This window comes from Lichenostomus cassidix, chromosome 12, assembly GCF_008360975.1.
Source record: "Lichenostomus cassidix isolate B80296 chromosome 12, HeHo_3.0, whole genome shotgun sequence".
Taxonomy (NCBI): domain Eukaryota; kingdom Metazoa; phylum Chordata; class Aves; order Passeriformes; family Meliphagidae; genus Lichenostomus; species Lichenostomus cassidix.
In genome coordinates, this window is record NC_139493.1 from 16,376,427 (window position 1) to 16,398,479 (window position 22,053).

The following is a 22,053-nucleotide window of genomic DNA, read 5'->3' on the forward strand; positions in this document are numbered from 1 at the left end:
TTGTCCCGGGAAGGATGCCCGGTGCCACCGCTGGGCTCCGCGGGACACAGGGCGGGCGGGCGCGGGCACCGCCCCACACACAGGCCCCGCCCCTCCCATCCCGCCCCGCCCTTGCTCCGGCGCCGGGGCCCTGAGGACACTTCCGGGCCGGGCCGGAAGCGGCGGGCTAGCGGTCGAGTTCAAACCGCGCAGGGCCGCGCGGCGCTCCGGCCCTGGGGCCGCGACCGCCCGGGATCCTCCCTTTAGCCGCCGCTGACCGCCCGAGCCCCTCTCCAACCCCCCGGCCCCGCCATGCCCATCCGCGCCCACTGCACCATCTGCTCCGACTTCTTCGACAACGAGCGGGATGTGGCGGCCGTGCAGTGCGGGCACACCTTCCACCGGGACTGGTGAGCGCCGGGGCGGGCGGGGCTCGGGCCGGGCCGCGCGGTGTCAGCCACGGGCACCTTCTGTGCCCCCGCGCGAGAGCTCTGGGGAGTTCCCGGAGCTGCCGCAGCAGTCCGGGCTGTGCTGGGTATACATTTGAATGGACCGTCCCGGGAGGTGGTGGTGTCGCCGTCCCTGGAGGTGTTTAAGGAAAGACTGGATGTGGCACTTGATATGGTGGTGCTCGGTCATAGGACTAGATGATCTCAGGTCTTTTCCGACCTAATTGATGCTGTGATTCTGTCACTCTGCTGCCTGCAAGCTCCCTTCTCCAGAAGAGCCAGTGTCACAGGGTGTTTGGAGGGAGCGGTGTTGGATTATGGTGAAGCCTCCCTGGCAATTCCATGCTTTTCTAGGACTGTGTTACAAGTACCTGTGTTGAAAGGAAATGGTTCTTCTGAGGAAATAAACTTTATGTGGGGAGAGGGTGGGCATTTGCTTTCCTGGCTAACGAGCTTGGAGAGGGACCGCGGGTGTGATTGTCACTTCTCACCCAGCAGTGCTGCTCGGGCCCGCTCTCTTCCAGCAGCCAGTGGAGTAGGGAGAGCTTCCAAAGGTAACCTGCCAGCTCCAAATCATCACACTGCTCCCAAAATAAACCTTTCCCGTGTGACGTGATGGCTTGGTTGCAAAATGCATTAGTGGCTCTCCTGGGGAGCCCGGCAGGTTTGCATTCATCATCTCAAGAGCAGAGCCCAGGCTGGTGCTCCTCGCTCCGGAGATGCATGTTCAGCAGCACCCCTTGGAGCTGACGGGGCTGCGATCTCAGCTGTCACATCCTGATAGAGCAGCTCTCGTGCCGTGCCGTGTGTGGATCCGCTTGCTCCTGAGAAGCTGTGGCTGTTCAAAGCCTGTCTCCCAGAGAGATCTGAGCTCTGCAAAAGCTCTGCCCTGTTAAAGATAAGCTCACATGCTAAATTCAGCCAGGAATTGTCTTGGAGGTGCGGGTGGAGCATGCGTGTGGAACACGGGGCTCCTGTCGGCCACACCGCTGGACTGAAGGTTTGCTGTTCTGCTTTAGTGTGTGACGAGGAGTCACATCCTGCGCTCTCCTGGGGAGCTGGGGGGTGGCCCCTGGAAGCAGTACTCCAGGATTTTAGGGATTTACTGTATGTTTTCCTTTTCTTTCTCAGCCTCATCCAGTGGTTTGACACTGCGCCGAGCCGGACATGCCCACAGTGCAGAATCCAGGTAAAGCCATCCCCTGTGCACACTTGTGGCACAGTGCTCTGCAATGGCACTGAGGAGCTGTGGCCTGGGGTGATGCCAGAGAAGGGCTCATGGTAGAAAGCAGAGAGACTTTCTTCCACTTGGTTCTCGCCAGAGGCTGAGAGGGGGAACTCCCCTCCACAGCCCTTCTGGTTGTAGTGGGTTGGGAATGCTCTGCCACTGTCTGTACTGCAGCTCCTTTAGAAAGGGGCTCTGGGTTTTCACAGCTTTTACTTAGGCTGGGTAAGTATTGGCACAATGGCAGAGAGGGCTGCAAGGACTTAACAGGGGCACCTGGCTTGTGTTTCTGGAGTGCCCAGCCCATTGCTATCAGGTGAGCAGCCCATTCTGCTGCACATGGGCCTTACAACCCCTCCTGGCTTTGCAGCACTCAGCCATCCCTTGAGAAAAGCAATGGCTGGGGAGGGAAGGAAAGATGTGCTCTACTTCTGAGATAGGAAGCTGAGGCTTGGGTTTCTATTGGCTTAACTGGGACCTGAACTTATTTGAAGTCACTCGTGTCACCAGCCTTCATGCTGCCAGCAGGTCTTGGCGCATAGCGGCTGCAGGAGATGTTTCCTTGCTCTCAGATGTAAATTTTTAGCCAGCTGCATCTTGGGCTTATTCTGTGTTCGTGCTTCTTTCCTCCTCTCAAGGTCTTGGCCCTTGTTCCTTCCCTGACTTGTTGATTCCTTCTGTTCTTCTCTGCCTCTTACATCTCTGGGTTACCATGGAGTTATCGCGAAATAACATCTTATGTGGCAGTAACCATGCAATTAGCTGGTGTCATGACTGTATATAATACTTAAAACACAAAGCTGTAACTGCATGGGGGAGGTGTGGAGAGCTATCAAATTCAATTACAGCACCTTCTGCCTGCAGAAAGCAGCACGTACTTCTGTCTTAGGATTTGGCATCATGTTAGCTCAGCATCAGCTGCTTGGGCCTGAGCTGCCAGAGAACAGACTGCGCTCGATTCAGAAATGTCTGAATCTTTCTGCTGCGGCTCAGGAGCTTGGCTGGAGTCACACTCCCAAAAACTGAGTGGGGGGTCTGCTGCTGTGCTGTTGAGCCAAAGCAGAGCATCGCCACTAATGGTGTCAAACACGTGATCTGATTTGCCTTTCATGGCCTTGTCACAAGACGGTACCTTCTCCCCCTCCATCTGTCTTCCATATCCGTTGTTTCCCTATTTGTTCCCATCAAACTCTTCTATCTTCTGTGTTTAGGTCAGCAGAAGACACATCATCCATAAGCTGTTTTTTGATGTTGCCCTGGAGGAGCAGGCAGCACCGGATGCTGAGGCCTTGCAGGTAACTTGACTATGGGGTTCTTTCCTCATATGATGCTTCAGCCTCCTGGAAGTGTGGCCTGGCCTGCTGGTCCTCTGCCAGCAGGTGCTTCCCAAACTGGAGCTTGCTGTGCTCATGTTTCTGACCTGAAGCACATCAGTTTCTGTGGTGATTTAGCATTTCCCTTGACCAAATCCCATGTGGCGACTCGAGGAGCCTCCTCTACTTCCTGCTCTTCCTTCTGCTTCTCACTTTACCTGGAAACCTCCTGAAGCAGCATCACATCAAACTGCTGAACCTCCCTTGGGAATGAGGGTACAGAGTTGTTCCCGAAGGCAAGAGAAGGGAAATCCCAGATGCAGTGAATTGCTGCTGGTATCTGTGGTTTGTTCGTGTGTGAGCCCTGCTAATCCCTCTGGAAAGAAAGGACTGTTGGAGGAAGTGCCCCCACCTCCCTTCTGTGCAGGAAGGTTGTACAGATTGAAGGGTGTGGAGCAGAGTGATGATAAAGTCATGATTCCCCAAGAGAGATTAGGAAGGGGACTTCCTGAAGCCACACCAGCACCTGTGAACAACGTAGAGGCTGGGTCCTGGCAGGATCCTGTCTGGAGCTGGCATGCTGGGTGCTGTGCTCCAAGTGCCACCTTTGGGTGCAGAGAGTTGGGGGTTAGTAGGGATAAACACAGTGGCTGTTCCATGTTCTTCTTTGTGCCATGTGGATGAAAAATGGCTCCTTCTGTCTTGGAATTATCTGTTCCAAAAAAAAGGGTGGCCGGTTGACCTTGGTATAATGGGACGCTTGTACCCTCTTGTGTTTAGAAGCAGCATGTGCAGCAATTACCATAATTAGCAGTTGCCATGACAATTCTATATGTACTTCGTATGTCTTTAAAATAAAGCCAGCCAGACTAGAATGTCAGCAGCACCATCTTTCTCCAAGACCACCAATAATGAAACTGAAGGCCAAAGTGTGCTGAGGAATTGAGGAGCATCTCTGGGCACTGGGAGTTGCATGCCCTCGGAGCGGATAAATATTGCCTTTTGTACATATTGAGATCTGTTCTCACAAGTGTAATGAGATGAGTGACTCGGAAATGGGTTGCCTGGAGAGAATTGCCCTAGAAAATCTTCCTTTTTTTCTCTCACCCCCACCCCAGGATCCAAAATGGGTTCCCCCAGCCTTCTGCTCCAGGCAGGCTGTGCAGAACTGCTCCCTTGCTCAAGGGACTGTGGAGCTGCTTCTCCACAACAATCTTAATGGTAATTTCTCCTGCTCCTGTAAATCTTGTGTGTGTCTGTCAAAGCAACATCTAGCCCCAGTGTAGAGCCTGCTTAATGAGGGCACTGAGGTCACCAAGAGAAAGAACCAAGTATTTTTCTGTGTAAATCAGTATCATTAGCTTGTGTGGGTATTCGCTGCTGTGTGCGCTGGTAGAGGTTACTGCTGCCTTTGTCACCAGTTCCGTATGCTGTGCTGCCTCGTTTTTGGAGGACGTAGAATACCTTAAGAACACAGGTGCCTTGTTCACCATGGGTGAGGGACCAATGTCTATCAAGATGGGAGGTCTATCTCTGATGGAGTGTCTCATTCTGGCCACTAAGAAGTTCAAAGCAAGCACATGATGGGCCAAGCCCAGGCTCTTCAGAGGATAAGAATTGCTGGCATCCTTAGCCAGAAGCAATTTCACCGGAAAAAAAAAATCCAAGGTTTGTGATGAACCACTGCTCAGCCCTCCAAGAGTGGCGTTCATCTGTAATCAACTGGAGCTGTATCTGTGCAACCCACAGCTGTCCTGGAATGATCATTTGGCCTCCTGCCATGAAAAGGATGTGCTAGAAAGCGAAATGTGTAGCTGTGGTCTGCTAGTCATCTTGAGGAGACCAGCCTGGGATTCTCTTCTGAGAACCAGTTTTGGCACCCAGTGAAGTGGTCGGAAGAGCTCCCTCATGATCTGAAACCCCTTCCTGTTGTTGCAGAATTAGCCAAATTATCTTTGAAACAGTAATTGTCTTTGTTGCTGTTCCTCACTCCTGCTGCTGCTCTGAAATGTTTACAGCCAAAGGAGTTCTGGGGCTGCTTTGCTTTCCACCCCCAGGCTAAAACTTAAACAGAAAAACCAGAGGGAACCTGGGTCCCTGGAGTAGCTGCAGACCACAGGCTAAATGTCTAAGCATTTCTTTCATTACTGAACCTGGGTTTAGCCTATATTGATTTTAAAGATGGTTCTTAGTGAGCAGAACAGTCTCCATGTGGCTGTTCCCAGAGCAGGAAGAGGGTGAGTTTTGGGGTGTAACACCTCAGTGAGTCTGTCAAGAGCTGCCTGTGATCTGGGGATCGGAGAGTTCTTCTTCCAAAGGAGATTTCAGCTTGGTGAAGAGGCGGTGGGGGGAGGAATCCTGCCTGTAAACCTGTTGGGGAAGGTAGAAGCTTTGGAGGACAGCTGTCTGTGGTCAGGATATACTCGTTTGATCTTGAGAAAATGTGGTCTTATAACTCAGCCTGGCAGAGAGAGGAGAGCTTCTCTCAGAGGAGAGAAAATTGGGAGCAGCCTTTAGGAGCCTTGGTGGAGGATGAGGGATTTCAGATTAAGTTGATGAATGAGGTAATGTTACATAGCTGCCCGCAGTAGCCCAGGATTTCTTTGCTATCATGATAATTAGCACATCTTGTGAGCTCACTAATCGTTCCTGAATAGGACTCGGAGGAAGCTACTTCAGAATAGTTCCTGCAGCAGAGTTAATTCCACGTTAGCCCTCCAGCAGCTGTGCCCCTCGGGGCAAATCCCAGACAGCTCTGCTAGGCTTTGCATTTAGTCCCTTCTGCTTACCAAGCTTTACATCCCACATTCTCTTTCCTCCCTTTATTGTCACTAGCAGAGCCTCGCTCTGGTCCCGTCAGAGCCGTGGTCACTGCTGGTGCTATTCTTGGCTCAGATTTGCATGTAGCATTCCGGGTTGCACAGATTTGTGTGCCTGTGTTGGCATTTTATTGTGGTTTTATTCCACTGCAGTTCCTGCCTGACTTGTTATGTGCTTTCCTCTGCAGTTCTCTAACACAGCTTCTTAAGTCATCTTCTGTTGCCTCTTTCCTGCATATATTTATCTCTCTGGTTTTTATTTTAAATATACATATAGATACATAGATATAAATAGCCTCTCTTTTTAACCTCTTGATGTTTCCTTTGGCTATTTACCAGTGTTAAATTATATCACTTCGTTATCTCTAATTTAAACTACAGGGCATTTGCTGCCTCTTTCTTCTTAGCCTTGATGAAGGCATTAGAAATATTTGATGTTCCTCAGACCCTTGTGGTACCCAGGAGACGTTGTGAACTCTGTTTGGTGTGGTATGGATTGGTTTCTCAGTGATCTGTTTCCAGCCGTTCGATTGAGCTGTTAGCTCATATCAGCATCCTGAACTGCAGTGACTTCAGTATCTGTCAGCATGTTTGACTGCATGCTTGGTTACATTTTCAGGTGTTTGGATAGGCCCTCTTGTCTCCCACCTGCATCTGATTAAAGTTCACTTCAGTTTAAAGAACTCTCAGTAATCCAGTTAGTCTGGCAACATCCCTGCCTTATTGCCTTGTTTAGGTAAAACATTATAAAAATTGTTCCTGCCTGACTTCCTGTGTTTCCCTGAGAGCCTTCCAAAATTATTCAGCTAAAACAGGATGACTGACAGTGTGAGAAACACAAGGTTGACAAGGCTAACACAGAGCTGCGATCCTTTCTTCTCCCCCTGAAGAATGCCAGTTGGAGGTGCTCTTTCCGTTCCCTGTGATAGCCCGAGCTTGTAACTCTGTGCTTGCTGTTTCCATGTTCCCTCCTTAGCACCTGCCTGGTCCAAATGTCCTGACGAGAAACTTTTTAAGATTTGGTGGAAACATCTCTGCAGGGCATTTCCTAATAGAGTTCTCTGTGTTGTGTTTCAGAATGAACTGGACAAGGTGAAGGCCCAGCTCTCCTTGAAAGGTGAGTTCCCACTGCCTGTGGGGGATTGGCAGCCCACAGTCAGCAGGTCCTGGGCTCTACCTGTGCCAGGTGGCTTGCCCAGGTCTGGGGAACCCCCATGCAGGGGCCACCCCTCTCCAAAGCTGAGGGCATGGTTCAGGCTGCAAACTGTTTTGCTGGAGCAACTTCTTCAGAGCTTTTTTTGAGGTGAGAACACCTAAATCTGTGCAAAGCTTGTATGACAGAGCCTGGGTCCACAGCCTGGCCCAGCTCTGCTGTAACTCAGGAGCTCACTGTGAGTTTAGATGCAATTTTTTTGCCCCCTTCCTAATCACAAGCTTACAGAATTGCAGCACAGCTCTATCCAGGCTTGAAAGCAAAACCCTTGGTTTGCTCACTGGGAAACTCACAGCTGCATATGGCAAGGGCTCATTCCCTCCAGCAGATGAGAGGGCGAAAGTGGTGTCCAAAAACAGCAGTGGGAAGGCTTTAGATTTGTTTGGCTGTTGCAGTGCCACATGTGCCGCGCGAAGAGCAGACGGAGTTCAGTGTGTGCGCACTTCCATCTTCCCATCTTTAATTTTAGAGGATGTTTGAGGGAGGCAGGAAAAGCAAAAGCCCTGGAGACTTGTCGATGGGTTTTAAGCATCGTCTGTAGGCAGCCTGTCATCAGAACATGAGTCATGAGCAGCAAAAGGAAAATGTCAGTCTAAGTGACAGAAATCCTAAAACATGCTAGCAGAAGGGGAAAAAAAAATGTTTAAAGAATGCTGGGGGCTCACCCACGCCCCGAGAGTTGTCTTTCCTCTGCGTTCCCTGCATGCACGAGACAGACATGAATAGCCAGTAGATTGAGGATTTGGTCCTTAGCCTGAGAGCAGAATTGGATGGTCTGCACGTCTCTATTCTGAGGCCTGTTCTCCTGCCAGCTTGGTTGAGTTTAGTGACTTGGTAGAGAGCCAGATCTTCTGGGGAAGGTGGCTGGGATTCTTGCTAGGATATTCTCCAAGAAAAACTGCTTGAAGGCCTGCTAATCTTCTCAGCTTCTGGTGAGTAGAGGTTGGATTTGACATCCCCTGTTCCATTCTCTTTTCATATTGGAAATGCGAAGCTCCTTCCCACCTCCTGCCTCCTTTGCTGTGGGTACTCTGCTCTCTGCTGGTTCCTGTGTATAAGTTCTCCACGTGAAGCTGTGCTCTGCTCTGCTCTGTGTGCTGCAGAGGAGCTGTGGAGCTGCCAGGCTCTGATCAGCCTGCAAATGGCTCGAGAGGTGCCGAGCTCCGAGCAGACCCAGCAGGCTCTGTGGGAGGCACTCTGAATGAGCTGAAAACTCATTCCTGCAGCACAGAGGGGTTTGATTCCTGCCATCTGCCTCTGGGCAGCTGGGAACGGAGGAGGGGGAAGCCCTAACTCTTTTGGTGGGTGTGGAGTCCCTGCAAATGCAAAGGAGCGTCTCTAGGCACTGCCTCTGGTGAGAAAGGGTTATTCAGATCAATGGAGAAGCCACCCGCATGCTTCTGCTGGAACACATTCCTCTCTTGTACCTTGGTCCCACATGGCTCTTCTACTCCCTGACTGAACAGTGAAACTTCACTGAAGGTCATGCTTCCACAGGATGTGGAGGCAGAATTTGAAAGTGGATGGCTTGCAAGGAGAACAAGCTTTTTGGAAAGGCACTCTTTGACTCTCCACTATTGTCAGGCTGGAGCCACAGGTGATTTTAGAAAGGACTGAAGATGCTGAGCTGAAGATTTTACTCTGCTCTCAACAGGGTTAGGTGGAGGGGTTCCTGCTTTCCCTCATTACCCAACTGCTTTGAGCTTCTCAGCGATGCTGGCTGCTCCCTGCATAGGTCTGGCGGCTACTGATGGTGGTTTTTGCTTTCTGAGCTGTTCTTCCCTTGTCTCCGCAGAACAAATTGAAATCTGGTGGTGTTTGCCACCACCTTCTCTCTGGTGGTCAGAGGCATGCACTTTGCTCCTGGATTGCCAGGGGGAGGGACAGCAGGACTCAATGGTTTTATGACCTGCAAAAAGTGGGCATTCAGGGAATCTTCTTACGCTGTCATGTGTCCTGCAGAGTCCCCAGTGTCACTGCCTCCTGTCCTTTGATGTAGGTGCTGTGATTGGTGAGGGTGCATGCAGCAGATTGGAGGACCACTGCATACAGCTGCCCAATGGCCCCCGAAGGGGTTCCTGATGCATAAGGTTCCATGTGGAGAGGATGGGCTCAAAGCTCTGCTCTCCAGCTCTGTTACAATTTGGTGTAACTCAAGAGGAATGATTTCCTTGTGCAAGCCTGGCTTTGAGAAAATGCAAGAGTTAAGATACATCATCTTAATGCTAGCAGGGCTGGCACTGGAAAGCTATTAAAGGGATTTTTTTATCTTTAGTAAAGAAATCTTGAAGCCTGCTGGCGCTGAGAGAAGCAATTGCTCAGTACAGACCCTGGTGCAGACAGCACTTAAAGAAATGCCTCTCTCCAGGAATGGCCACATCCTGGCAGCCTGGAGCTGAGCCTGCAAGCAGTCTTTGTGCTCCTGCTGCTGGGGTGCAGCTGGAGTTTAGGTTACCAGGCCATGACCTTTTTCTTTCTTCTTTTCTTCTCTAGAGAAAGAAAAGCGGGAATGCCAGGCTGTTGTTGATGGGCTGAGGGACACTCTGGATGTGCGCAATGCCACCATAGAGTCGCTCCAGAAGGTGCTGGGAGAGACAGAGATGCTGTGCTCCTCTCTCAAGGTACGATTCCTGTCCCCAACAGGACTAACCACCATGCAGTCTGTGTTAGTTCTGTTGGAGATCTCTGCAGATCTTACTAATAAAGAGATTGTGCTGGTGGGATTTTGGGTCTGGTGCCTGGGTTTTTATTTTGGTTTGATTAATTGATGTAAGTGCTGGTGCTGGACTTGAGGTCCTGTTTGTGCTCTGCCTGGGGTGATTCACAGGCATAAAAGCCTACAGGCCTATGGTTTGTGTACAGGTGCTCAAGGCAGAGGTGTCCCTTGTGGAGGAGAAATGCCAGCCCAGCCTGAGGAATGTGGCTGAGCCTCACTAATGAAGTGGCAGTGCTGGTCATAAAGGTAGTAGCAGGAACCTAGTGTGGGAACTAGCCCCAGCGCCCCGTTGCTGAAACACTGGCTCCCTGAGGTAGAATGTTCTTCTGAAATGGGTTTAGGCCAGGCGGGATTCAAGGCAAATTAGTTTCTTAGTTTGATTGGGGGACAAATCAAACTGAAAAATATGGAGGGGGAGTTGCAGGCTTCAGCTGAGTGGGATCTGATCCAGCTAACTCTCCTGTCTCTGTTCTGTTGCCAGGGCTTTGCCTCAGTTAGGTTAGTAATGTTGTGAAGTCCAGGGATCAAATATTCCTGTTGTGTTTCAGCATGCAGTGACTCAGTGTGTAGTCATGTACTGTGCGTAAACAGCTAGAGGAAGAGAGTAAGAGCAGGAGCAGCTTTGCTGGGATGTCTTGGAGCAGCTTTGCCTTGGTGCTGGGCTGGGCAGTCTGTGCTGTGTGAAGGTGATGTGTCTGTCTCAAGAAGGTGGGGTGCAGGCAGGTGGGGTTGTGAGCTGCAGACTGAAAGGTGGAGTACAGGTCTACTGCATTTCCCAATCTCTCTGATCCAGTATGCTAAACTGTATCGTGTTTCTTGACCTGCGAGGCCAAGTGGCCCAGAGAGAGATTGTAGATGTGTTGTGGTGCTGTCTTGCTATATGCCCCCTGCAGCTGGACTCTTCTGGGGGGAAGCACCTGGGAGGTCTGCCTGACACTAGGACAGATAGAGTAAGGAATTCATGCCAGGTAGGCCTCTCTGTGAGCCAGCACAACTGTTTTTCCCAACCATGGGATTATATCCAATCTGCTTGCATGTAAAGGCAGTCTTGATCTTGGCCATGCTGTAGATACTGGCATGATCCTGGATAGATCAGTGGCAGGATACTTCTGGTGCCCCCTACTCCAGCAAAAATAATTGTGACAGGGGAAGCTGGTACTTGCTGCTCAACTCAGCATCTCAGTGCTTGGTTTTCCTGACTTGACACCTCTGGAGGAGGCTCTGTGCTTATCTTCCCTGTTGCAAAACCCTCTCTGTATGCTTAAGTCCCTTTAATGAAAGCTGGGCAGGGCAGAAGGATTAGGGACCTGGAGGTATCTTTTCTGTGGTTATGGGGTTTCCCAGCTGACTGCCAAGCACTGTCTTCAACTGCATCATTAAAGATTAAAGCACTAAACTTCTGCAGTGAAAATACAGGCTTAACTTGCTGTGATGCAGGTTAAGGCTGCGAGCTGGTCCTGTCTTCTGCTGGCACTGTCAGCTGCTGCTGAACCTCTGGGTGAGAGTTTGCTGCTGTTTCAGGCTGGCTAAAACTGGGGACTGTGCTCTGACTGGGCACAAAATACTGCTGTGGGGTTCTGAAATGTTGAGAGTTCTGCTTAGGGAAAAGCCAAAGACAGGCTCTGGTTAAGCAAGAGTAGCACATGAGCCTGCCACACTGTTCCTCCTCAGCTTCCCAGTGGTTTCACAGCTGTTTGGTTTCTGTGGCAGGAAGTGGATAAAATCCTTCAACTTCTGTGTGGGAAGGAGCTTTACAAGGCAATGGTCTTTTGCCAGGCCTCTCCCAGGAATCAGCACTGTGCTGAAATGAGAGCCTTTCAAAGTTGCTGTGCAAGGTGCCCAGGCACACACAAACCTAGACAGCACAGATGCATCAGAATGGTGCTAATTCAACTCTCCCCATCCTCTGCCACACTGCAGATGTGTGCATTTCCAGCTCAGCTAAGGCTCTCTGTTACTGCTGGAGAGGCGGTGGCTGTAATAGGCTTGCAGCAGGTGAGAGTAGTGCCCAGGTGGGTGTCTGGTTTGCCTGAGGTCTTGCAGAAGAGACCTGCTGATTCCTATTTATGCTTTAAGCAACTAATGGCAAGGGGAATTGGGAGGGTGAAGAAATCAGCTGTGCACAGAGGGGAAGATGATAGGAAGGTTTGCTTGCTGTGGACTCCTTTGCTTTTGAAAAACAAATTGTCACCTCTGCATACAGGGCCCTGGGCAGTCCCTCCAGTGCTCCCAGCAGAGAGAAGGGGCTATGACATGGTTTCAGCTCCAGCCTCGCCTTGTAATATTAGCACAGAGACCCTGCTGTGCTCGTGGGGAGTGGAGCTGGGGGTACAGTGGGAGGGAGCTCAACTCTTCATAATCCTGTGCTGCCAAGGTGGTGATAGCATTTAGAGCCAATGTATGCTCTGAGCTGCCTGCAGTGCGCATAAGCCAGGATGTTTCTCCAACAATCCCTAGAGCCTTACTAATGGTCTGTGTGCATCTACTTCCCTGCAGAAGCAGATGAAATTCCTGGAGCAGCAGCAAGAGGATAGCAGAAGTTCAAAGGAGGAGGCCCGCCGGCTGCGAAACAAGCTGAGAACCATGGAGCGGTGAGATCCGGGGTGCTCCCTGGGCCTTGCAAGCTGGGCTGCACACCTCTGCCCTTTCTGAGAGGGCAGGAGGGGTCCTGCTGGGACTGCTGCAACACCCATCTCCATGTGCTGGATCACATTCCCTGTAAGGCTGGAAACAGCTGCATTAGCTGCCCTTGCCTGCCTGCGCTCTTGCCCCTGCTGTTTCCAGACAGCTGCTCTCATTAAAGAGCAGCAAAGCAGGGTACTGGCCTCATCTGTAGTGCACTGAGCATGGCTGTGTGCCATTCCGGTTATCAGAGGATGCTGGGGCAAAATGCCAGCCTAGGAACACAGTCAGCCACAGGGCTATAGGGACCAAGAGCTGGGCATCAGCTCCATGTGCAGTGTCTGTGTGCAGCTGCCCCTTCTCTAGTCCAAGTAGTGCTGCTTTTCCCCAGTGAAAAGCCCTGCTTGGGGTGAAGCAGCTGTGTTTCTTCTCCGCTGACACCCAGAGTGCCTGCAGCAGAAGCTCAGGCTGCATCAGCCCTTTGAGGGAGAAGCAGGGCTTTTGTCTCTTTCCCAGGTCTGTTTGTGTGTCATGAGCTGAGGGTATGTTTTTGTTTGTGGTTTTTTGTGCAGGATTGAGCTGTTGCTTCAGAGCCAGCGCCCCGAAGTGGAGGAGATGATCAGAGAGATGGGAGTTGGGCAGGCAGCAGTGGAACAGCTTGCGATCTACTGTGTCTCCCTAAAAAAGTAGGTGCTGCAGGCTTGGCACAGCTGGCTGGTGCTGTCCTGGGGGTGCCCAGGGAGAACCCTCTGCCAAGCACCGAAAGGCACATTGGCCTTGCGGGGCTCTCGCCTCCCCTTTGGGCTTCCACTGTTTTTTACTGACGGATCCTGGGGACCTACTTTGGAGCCTGTCACACTGAACTGTTCCTCTTGTCACTGTAGTGACATGTGTGTCACCATGGGAACTGTCTCCAGAGTTGTCAGTGCACCTATGAAGTGGTGATGATTATTCCCTCTGCTTTCCTCTCACGCCTGGGGGAAAGCAAGCAGATGAGGAGCTCTGGCTTGTGCCCTCTGCAGCGCTGCACTGTGCAGCTGTGGCCTCTGGCATGCTCTGGCAAAGTGAGCCTGCACTGCTGTCCTCCCCTACCTGGATATCCATCTGGTCCTACTGGGAAAAAACACAGGTTTTTTTTTTGTCCATCCTGATGGCAGCTGAATAACTGCAGCTTTGGTACAAAGCTGTAACGAGGCAAGTGTCCCTGCGGTGTAATTTGGAATAAATGTGCATGGCCAGTAGTATGAAGTCTCTGAAAAGTCACTTAAAGCAAAGTCCCCTGTTTGCTGCCAGCATGGAGGCTGTGCTCTGTTGTGTGTTTTTTTCACTGGCAACTAAAATGTCTCTGGCTCTGCTGCCCAGTTTGCTGGTGGAATCAGGCTTAGTATCCCATGCAGGTTTTTTCTGCCCCATGGTGTAGTGGAATGTGTGACACAATGTTGGTTCACTTATCTCTGTTCCTTAAAGGGCTTTCTGTCTCCTGGGTTTTCTCTGGTGGCTCTGCAGTCCAGAGCTTCAATTTAAGGGTCTTGGCTTGTCTCTGAGAAGTTCTGGCTCAGCTGTCTTACAAACAGCGTGACTCTTTGTGTCTCTTTGCAGGGAATATGAGAACTTGAAGGAGGCTCGGAAGATCTCTGGTGAGATGACAGAGAAGCTGAAAAAGGAGCTGTTTTCTGTCAATAATAAGGTATAGTGTGAGTTTCTAGGGTGACATCTGGTCTTTAGATCCCTGTCCATAACTGAGGCCCAAGGCCTCTGCAGTGACCCCTCCCACGCTGATCAGTATGGGTGTGTGGAAGGGTCAGGCTGGGGTTTCTTGGTCAGGATGTGACGTGGTGAGCAAGCAGCTCGTGGGCTGTTGTCAGGAGGGCAGTCTCTGGGGACAGTGCTGGGGCAGCATGCGCAGAGGCAGCCAGAGTTTGGCAGGAAGCCTATGCTGGAAGGCAGCAGCACACAGGTGCTCCACTGCTCCACTGGGTTCTGGAAGTAGCAATTCCTTCATCCGGCGACACTGCTGAGCACTCAGCTGCTAGCCTCTCCTGCTGCACAGCTGGGCCCCTAAGGAAGGTGGGAAGGGATTTGGAGCCAGTAGCAGTTGAGCAGGGCTTAGCTCTGGCTTGGCATAACCAGTCACACCCAGCCTTGTGCCTTCAGCCAGCTGAACTGGGCCAGGACTCCCACATCGTGCTGTACCCAGGCAGGAGAGGTTTCCAAAGCACAGTGAGGACATGCAGGTGGTCCTACACACAGCCTGCCTGGGCAGGTCCTGAGCTGGTGCAGAGCTTGGGGATGCTGACATGCCTCTGCTGCTGTGCTCCCATTGCTCCAGGCCTGGCCGGGATCTGTTAGCTCAGGTCAGGCAGGACTCACTTTGTTCTGCTAGCACATCCCTGTGAAAAGTGTGTGTGTGTAGCCTCACACCCCAAGGCACAGGTGGTTCCCTGGGGCATCCCGGTGTCTAAGCCAACCAAGGGAGAAGCTGTGGGTGGATTTGGCCTACTTTTGTTACTCAGCCATAGCTGTTGTCCCTTCAAATGGAGAGGGAGATCTTCAGATTGCTGTGCTGTGCTCCCCAGAGGAGTTAAGCCCTACACAAGGTGCTGCTGCTGGAATTGGGCTGCTCCTGGCTGAGTCAGAGCCAAGCTGTGATGGCAAGTGTGGGTCAGGAGGATGCGAGTCAGTGCACAGGGGGCTCCAGGCTTGGCTGACAGAAAGCTGACTGTTACCCACAGTCCGTGGGCTGGCCCGGACTCCCTGACCCACAAAAGTCTCTGATGTGGTATCAGTCTGCTTCCTGACCCCTGCCACTGGTATGCTTCCCTGTTGAATCAGGCTTGTCCATGTGCCAGCACTGCTGATGCACAGCCATCCTTCAGCCTGTGGTTTGTGATTCCTGTGCTCTGGTGTGTCCAAAGTCCTGCAGGAATTCAGAACACAGCCACCAAGTGTTAGACCAGGGAAAAGCTGTTGCCGTGAGGTGTAAATGCTGGGTACATGCTGGGCAAGCAGCCCTGGAGATCCCTCTGCAGGCAGCTTGTGGAATTGGGTCGGGATTGGATTGTGCTGATACAGGAGAGATTGGTTAGACTGACACAGGAAAATTGAGCCCTTAAACAGGGGAAATAGCATATGGTGCAGAGCCCACTGCTCTCAAAGGGCTCTGCAGTCCCCCTTACCCCAGGTGTTTTAACCCACACTCTGTTGTGTTCTGCAGCTGCAGAAAACGACCTCAGAGCTGGCGCAGACAAAGGAGGAGTTAAAAAGCACACAGAAAGATCTGAAGAATGCAGACAAGGAGATCTTGGTGAGAATATCATTCCTCATGGCCAGCTGCCAGTTACTGCAGACTGGTCTGCAGCTGTAAAGCCAGGAGTTAACACTGGCTTTTGCTGAGTGACTAAGTTTCCCAGCCTACCTCTGAGCTCCACCTGATGCTGATATATGGAAAAGGGGCAAAGTATCTACTACTAGATCTTTCCTTATCTCACTCTCTGCTTCCCCTTTTCCCTCTAGAGTTTGAAGAAGAAAATAGACATCTTGCAGGATACTCTGAAGGTCCCATCTGTAACCAGGGAAACACTCAGTCGGCTAGTCCTTGAAAGGTTAGTAAGCTGCATCCAGCTGCATGCAGGCCAGGGATGGAGGTGACAGTTAAACTGTCAGCTCTTGCTTTGGACCTACTGAGAAAGCAGAGATGTACTAGTCTGGCAGGTGTTCCAGAAGTATTTGTGGTTGACAAGATGATGTTTGGTTTACATGGAAAAAGTGTGTGTCTCAGAGGGTTTGGGTCAGGAGGGGGTGGAGAAGTGGCCTGGGTTTTGAGAAAGTCTTTGTCACTGTGTCCTGCCAGGTAAACATCCCTAAAGCTGCTCTTCTCGTTGCTGTGGAGTTGGCCTTCTGATGAGTGTGCTCCAGTGTATGGGGACCAGAGGTCTTAGCTAGGCACAGGAATCTAGCCTGAAAAATGACGTCTGCTTTTATCCAGCCTTTTGTGAGGAGCCTGTGCCATTACCCCAGCAGAGCAAGCTGGATTCTGTCCATAGAGCAGCAGTGTGCCAGTGTGATTCCTGGGCTCTAGGCTCTGGGTGCTGCTGTTGTAGTGCCCAGCACGCTCCATTTGAGGGGAAGCAGTAATTTGGGACATGGAATTTAAACTTTAGGATTCAGGTTGTCCTTTGATGCATAAGCAGAATGGGGTTCTGCTCCTGGTCCCACTGCTGTCTGAGCACTCAGTGTCGTGGGGTGCAGCTCTGCCTTCCCTGGGGTGGCAGGCAGCGGCCTGGTGGCTGATGCTTTTCTTGGCCTTGCAGCCCTGCTCCTGCAGAACTGCAGCATCCAAAGCTCCACCGCCCAGCCCACAGCGATGAGATCAATCTAGATGCTACTTTTGATGTGGACACCCCTGAACACCAGCCCTGCACATCTCCCTTCGGCACTGCGAAAAGGCAGAAGCTGGATAAAAAGCCGTGAGTTTTCCCTCCTCTTTCTGCTTCTAAAGGAGATCAAAGTCTTTCTGCTTTGGAAGTTGCTGTGTGAGATCAGATAACTCTCCAGCTGCCTGACGGTGTGCTGCAAGCTTTGTCGTCATTTGCTTGGCCTTGTCTGTCCTTGCCAGCTCCACTTGAACAATAAATCTCTGCTGATTTGCTCCTTGGGCTCCTTACAGGCCTCCTGTGGTAAATCTGGCGAAGAAAGTTCTGAAGGAAACAGTGGAGGTAAAAGGACTAATCTTGATTTTTCTGTGTTGCCTCTTTGATTCTGCTGTTAATAAGCTTGGGATAAAGAATCTATTTTCTCCATTGTGGCCTTAGACTGGCCCATCTATAGAGCCACAGTCTATAGTCTTCAAAGTGCTTTTGTTGATGGTCTCCTAGAAACACGCTGCCTCAGGCCTCCTGGAACTGAGCAGGAGAGGGAGGGTGGGGACTCAAATGCTTCTTGCTGATGCTTCTGCCCCAGATGTGCTTCACAAACACCACATGGAGCTGACCACAAGGGCTGTGGGGTCAGCTGAGGTGGCTGTTCTCTCAGCCTTGCTTGGGGCAGTATCCTTTCTCCTGGGCACTGTTCCACATAAGGCCCAGTGGGAGGTTGGAAGCTTCTGGTTTTCAGCCTGACATGGTATGGCAGTAACCATTACCTTAAATAGCTGTCTGTGTTGTTAGTGCTGCCTGTATGTGGACTCCATTCAGCAGATTGTGCTGGTTAAAGGGCTTTTCTTGTTATTTTGTGGGACAGAACTGGGCAGATGATCTGGAGGATGATGCTCTTAAAGGACTCTTGCCAGCATTCATCAGGAACTCTGTTCACTCCAAGAAGCCATCTTCGGGCAGTTTGCTGGGTCGCCACAACAACATAGGCACTGTGAGTGTGATTGTCCAGTTGGTGTGTCCAGGGCTGGCACTGCCACCTCTGTCCTGAAGTGACCCTGCTAGAGGAAGCAACCAAGGCTTTTACCTTGCCACATACAATGTGTGGAAAATAAATCTCAGAGCACAACCTGGCTACTTCCCAGTCCTGCAGAGCTCCAGGGATGACAGATGCTTGTTCCCTTCCTGGCAGCAGACTGAGTGGCTCTCAGTGTCCTATTCCTTCACCTTCTTGGAGCTCAGGGTATTCTCCTTGTATTCCTCAGTCTCAGCAACAAAATCCTCAGCCTTCCTCAGCCTGTGTTAAAAAGTGCCCAAAATTCCCAAACTTTATTAAGACTCATGAGTCTTTTTCCAAAAGTGAGGGCTTAGTGCAAGTGTTTCCAGGTGCCTGTGTGTTTCCAGGTGCCTTCAACCCCTCTCCAGAAGCTGTGGTCTGCAAGACTCCCCCTTCCCCATAAACATCATGAGGAGAGGTAGCCAAGGCTGTGTGCTGCTGCTCCAGGCTCATTTGTTTCTCTCTCCTAGGTGAGGACGGGGTACGATGGCATGGGAGGAAGGACAAAGTTCATACAACCAGTATCCTTTCCTGCAGTTTATGTGGCAGTACTGATGCTGTGGGTGCCTCATTTCTGTTCTTCCTCTTTGGTCTCAGTGAGCAAAACATGGACTTGGGATCCTTAAGGAATGGTCTGATTTGTCTCTCAACAAATCTGAGCTCAGCAAAGGCATCAAGGACCTGAACTTGCTGAGAGCACTTGTGGCTGGTTCAGAGGAGCACATCAGCTAGACATCAGTGCAATTTGCAGGGACTGCCTGTGTCCTTGAGATCTTAGAGCAGCAGTGTAGCACAGCCTCTTCCTGGCTGTGTGCCTGCCAGCCCGTGCAGCCGGAGCCCTCATTCCTGCAGGATGCTGCTGCTCTGCTGTGGTGAGGAGTGGCTGGGCTGAGCTAACCTTGTGGGTGTAGAGCTGCTCCTGCCTTGGAATTGCTCTGTCATGGGAGGCAGAGCATGCTCTGGCTGCTCTGCCTTTACCTGCACAGTGTCCTGGCTCAGGAGGTCTGCAGCTCAAATAAATACACTGTTAAAATGCTGTTTTATGTGTGAGGGGATAGCATAGAATCATAGAATCATTCAGGCTGGAAAAGAGCTCTAAGATCAGAGTCCAGCCATTAACCCAGCGTTGCCGAGCCCGCTAACCCGTGTCCGTAACTACCACATCTGCATGGTTTTTGAACACTTCAAACGACTTCCACCAGTTCCCTGGACAGCCTGTTGCAAAGCTTGATCACCTGTTGTGTGAAGACATGTTTCCTAATATCCAATCCAAACCTCCACTGAAGTGGGAGATGTCCCCTCATTTGTAGGACAGGAGTGTGTCCGAGCTCTGCTGCTGTGAGAAGGTAGCAAAGCCCATCCTGTCCTGCAGGGAGTTTTTCCTTGAATGCAGATATATGGCTGGGTCCCAGGTCTATGGTTCAGGCTGGACTGCAGCAGGTATTGGATCACCTGTGTTCCCAGGGCACTGATCTGTGCTTTCCTTGACAGTTTTACCTCCAGACAAACTTGGCAGAAATCCGTCCATTAGCAGCGAGGATCAAGAAGAAGGTTTCCAGACCAGCTTCATCTTCCTCCAGCAGCAGCCAGGCCAGACTGGACTCTTTCCTACAGTGAGAGCCCCTGGCTTCCTGGGAGAGGCTTGGAAGAGGCTGCAGGGCAGAGCACACTTGCCCAGAGTCTGGCATGAGGTAATGTGCAGCCACCACTGCCTGGGGTCCTGTTTGCAAAGCAGTGATGCTGCCTTGTGGGTGAGATGAGCTGCCCTGTGGAGAATCCTGACCTTGCAGCACGGCAAAATGAGACCAAGCCTCTGGCTAATGCCTGGACTGAGTCACCCTCCTTGTTTTACCACTCCTTTCTTCCCTTTTTCATGCAGAAATAACAGGGTTTTCTTGCCTTCTGGCCTCCTCAGAGCTCCGCAGTCACTGCTGCTTTGGGGTCTCTGACACCAGGTGGAACTGCACTTCTTGGATGCAGCCACAAGCAGCAGGTGTTGGAAGGGTGTCTGGGATGTCAGTGTGGAGAGAGCAGCAGGGAAAAGGGACCTGGACCAGCTCCATAGCTGGTGTAAGTAGTTCCAAGAAAGTTTACTGGAGGAAGAAGTGTGTAGAGCAACTTGTGTGACTGTGGAGTGTCTGTATATTTCTTGCCAAATTAAATACATTCCCTCAACCACAGGCTTGGGGGGGGCTGGGGAGACCCACAGGTGGGCCTGGGGGCTGTGTTGCCCTGCCCTGTTTTGGACCATGAAGTCCACAGTGGTCTTGCAGGCTTGGCACTGAAACTGCTGACTGGGGAGGAAAATTTTGGGGTGACCCCCTGCTCCACTTGGAAGCAGAGATAGATGTGCTGGTGTGACCTCTGTGCTTGGCAAGTGTTGATGTGAAACTTATTATTTTCTTTTTTTAAATAAGATTTTAGAGAATTTTTGTTATCTTATAACTATTCTGCCTCCTGATTAGAGGGTTTGGAATGGCCTGGAGAAGTGCTGAAGAATGGCTCCCTTCAGGGAAGGGGGAGACTGGTGGGGCTGAACCTGTCTGGGGTTCTTCAGCTTGGAGCCCTGGAACAGGAGAGCCACATGTGAAGCAGGGTTGTCCAAGCTGCAAGGAACAGATGTGGTGAGGCACCTAATAAAGCACTCTACTGTACAAATCTGAATTTTCCTATTTCCAGATGCTTCAGGCTGGAATCTGTAGTACCTGGTCTGGCTAAAAACATATTTTTTGGGAATAAAATATATTGTTGTGCACACTTGTTGACACAATTGGCTTCTGAGCATTTTCCACCTTATTGCAGCTCAGGGTGAAGGTCTGAACTTGGGTGCTGAATGTAGGGTGATGGATGTGCTCAACCCTTCAGAACCTTTGAGGTGCTAGCCCTCGGGAGACAGGCCTCTTGTGCAGGGAAGGGCTGTGGTGGTGTGAAGCCATGGGGAAAGTGATGTCCATCCCCAGGGAAGTCAACAAGGCAAATCCCTGCAGAGCATGAGCTGTGTCTCACCTGCATCACCTGAGGCCGACTGCAGAATTAAGTGAAATGGGGAGAGTTTGGAGGAGCAGAAGAGGGTTCAGAGGGCTGGAAAAGAAAAGCTTGGAGGGAAAGGAGGGGGGACTTAAGCAAAATAAATTCTGTGGAGGAGAAGCCTGGGAGAAAGCCTACAGAGAGCCAGCTGCATGCTCTTCCTGTCCTTTCGTGGTAGGTACTAAGTGTATGTAAAATGTGAGACTTGCTCTGAATCTCTCCTGTTCGGGAAGACCCTTTTAAGAAAGCAGCAGTGGAGGTTTGGGTGCGTGGCTGGTGGGGAACATGGGTTTCCATGTTGGGGTGCTGGGGAGGTGGTGCTGTGTCTGCCCATAAAGGGGGAGCAGATCCTAGCCTGCAGTGCAGGGGTTGAGAAGGGTTTTTGGCGTTGTGTTTTGACATGATGGCAAGTTTAAGCCGAGGTTTGAGCACCCTGGCTGGGCACCACCTGCACCAGCACTGCTGCTGGCAGCTGCTGCAATGTCTGCTGGATTTAAGGTGCATGTTTTGAGTCTCCTGTGTTTGGCAGACTCTTCACATCAGGAAAAAATCTAAACAAAACAAGCATTTTTGGTGTGTCCTGGCCCTTTTCATCCACTCCTGCAGTCTTGCATTCCATGGACTTGTTTCTGGGATTTTTCTGGTGTTTTTGATTTTGATTATTGCACGTCTGTTGCCCCTGCCCAGCACTGAAGCTGTTTTGTTCTCTCATTCAGTACTTTTAGTTCCTCTAAAGCTCTCTTCCTTCCATCTTACACCTTTTGCACCCCACACCTCCTCCTGCGGGGACTGCAGTGACCTCTAGTGCCAGCACACCCTTCCCTGGGCTGGGGGATACAGAAGGGCCAGGGAAGGGACTGAGGTCCCTTTTTCCTGGGGCAGCTTGCAGCCGGTTTCTATTTCGGTGCGCTCCGAGGTAAGGCTGGACCCAGTTTCAAGTTTATTTTAGGATTTAGCGCGTGTGTGTTGACTCACAGCCCATAAAAAGCAGCCGCCAGCACTGCCCGGGCTGTGTTGTATCTCGGCTCCGGCGGCGCTGGCGCTCCCGGGGCACTTCTCGGTCCCCACTGGGGTCCCCCCGGGGGCATCGTCCGGTCCGCGGGAGCCGCAGGGTGGCAGCAGGGGACCGGCGGTGGCAGCACCTCCCTCCGCCCACGGCTGCGGCCACCGTTAATTGCCGCCCCTCATTAACGGCAGGCGGCGGGAGGGAGCCCCGGCGCGCTCCCACGTACACCGCTGCTCTCTGACGCCATGGGCAGCCTC

At 51.5% G+C, this 22,053-nt stretch overlaps 1 protein-coding gene across 2 annotated transcripts; it reads left to right on the forward strand.

The window, feature by feature from the left end:
• The first annotated feature begins 63 nt into the window (after positions 1 to 63).
• TRAIP (TRAF interacting protein) lies at positions 64 to 20,520 on the forward strand. Of its 2 annotated transcripts, XM_085072947.1 has the most exons (15): positions 64 to 389; positions 1,560 to 1,617; positions 2,865 to 2,948; positions 6,863 to 6,902; positions 9,492 to 9,619; positions 12,211 to 12,305; positions 12,909 to 13,022; positions 13,936 to 14,023; positions 15,551 to 15,640; positions 15,850 to 15,938; positions 16,647 to 16,802; positions 17,003 to 17,051; positions 17,575 to 17,700; positions 18,234 to 18,284; positions 19,267 to 20,520. In XM_085072947.1, the coding sequence occupies exons 1-15, from the start codon at positions 292 to 294 to the stop codon at positions 19,378 to 19,380; spliced, it is 1,380 nt and encodes a 459-aa protein (XP_084929073.1). In that variant the 5' UTR covers positions 64 to 291; the 3' UTR covers positions 19,381 to 20,520. The 2 variants fall into 2 exon arrangements, with proteins under 2 accessions (XP_084929073.1, XP_084929072.1); XM_085072946.1 differs by lacking the exon at positions 64 to 389 and having other exon boundaries at positions 1,280 to 1,617.
• The last annotated feature ends 1,533 nt before the right edge of the window (positions 20,521 to 22,053 follow it).

Bases quoted from the DNA above. Each gene is read 5' to 3' on its own strand.
- TRAIP (XM_085072946.1), top strand. From the start codon at position 1,381: ATGCGTGTGGAACACGGGGCTCCTGTCGGCCACACCGCTGGACTGAAG. The intron at 1,618-2,864 runs GTAAAGCCATCC...TTCTGTGTTTAG, and splicing joins GCCCACAGTGCAGAATCCAG to GTCAGCAGAAGACACATCAT. The intron at 16,803-17,002 runs GTGAGTTTTCCC...GGCTCCTTACAG, and splicing joins CAGAAGCTGGATAAAAAGCC to GCCTCCTGTGGTAAATCTGG.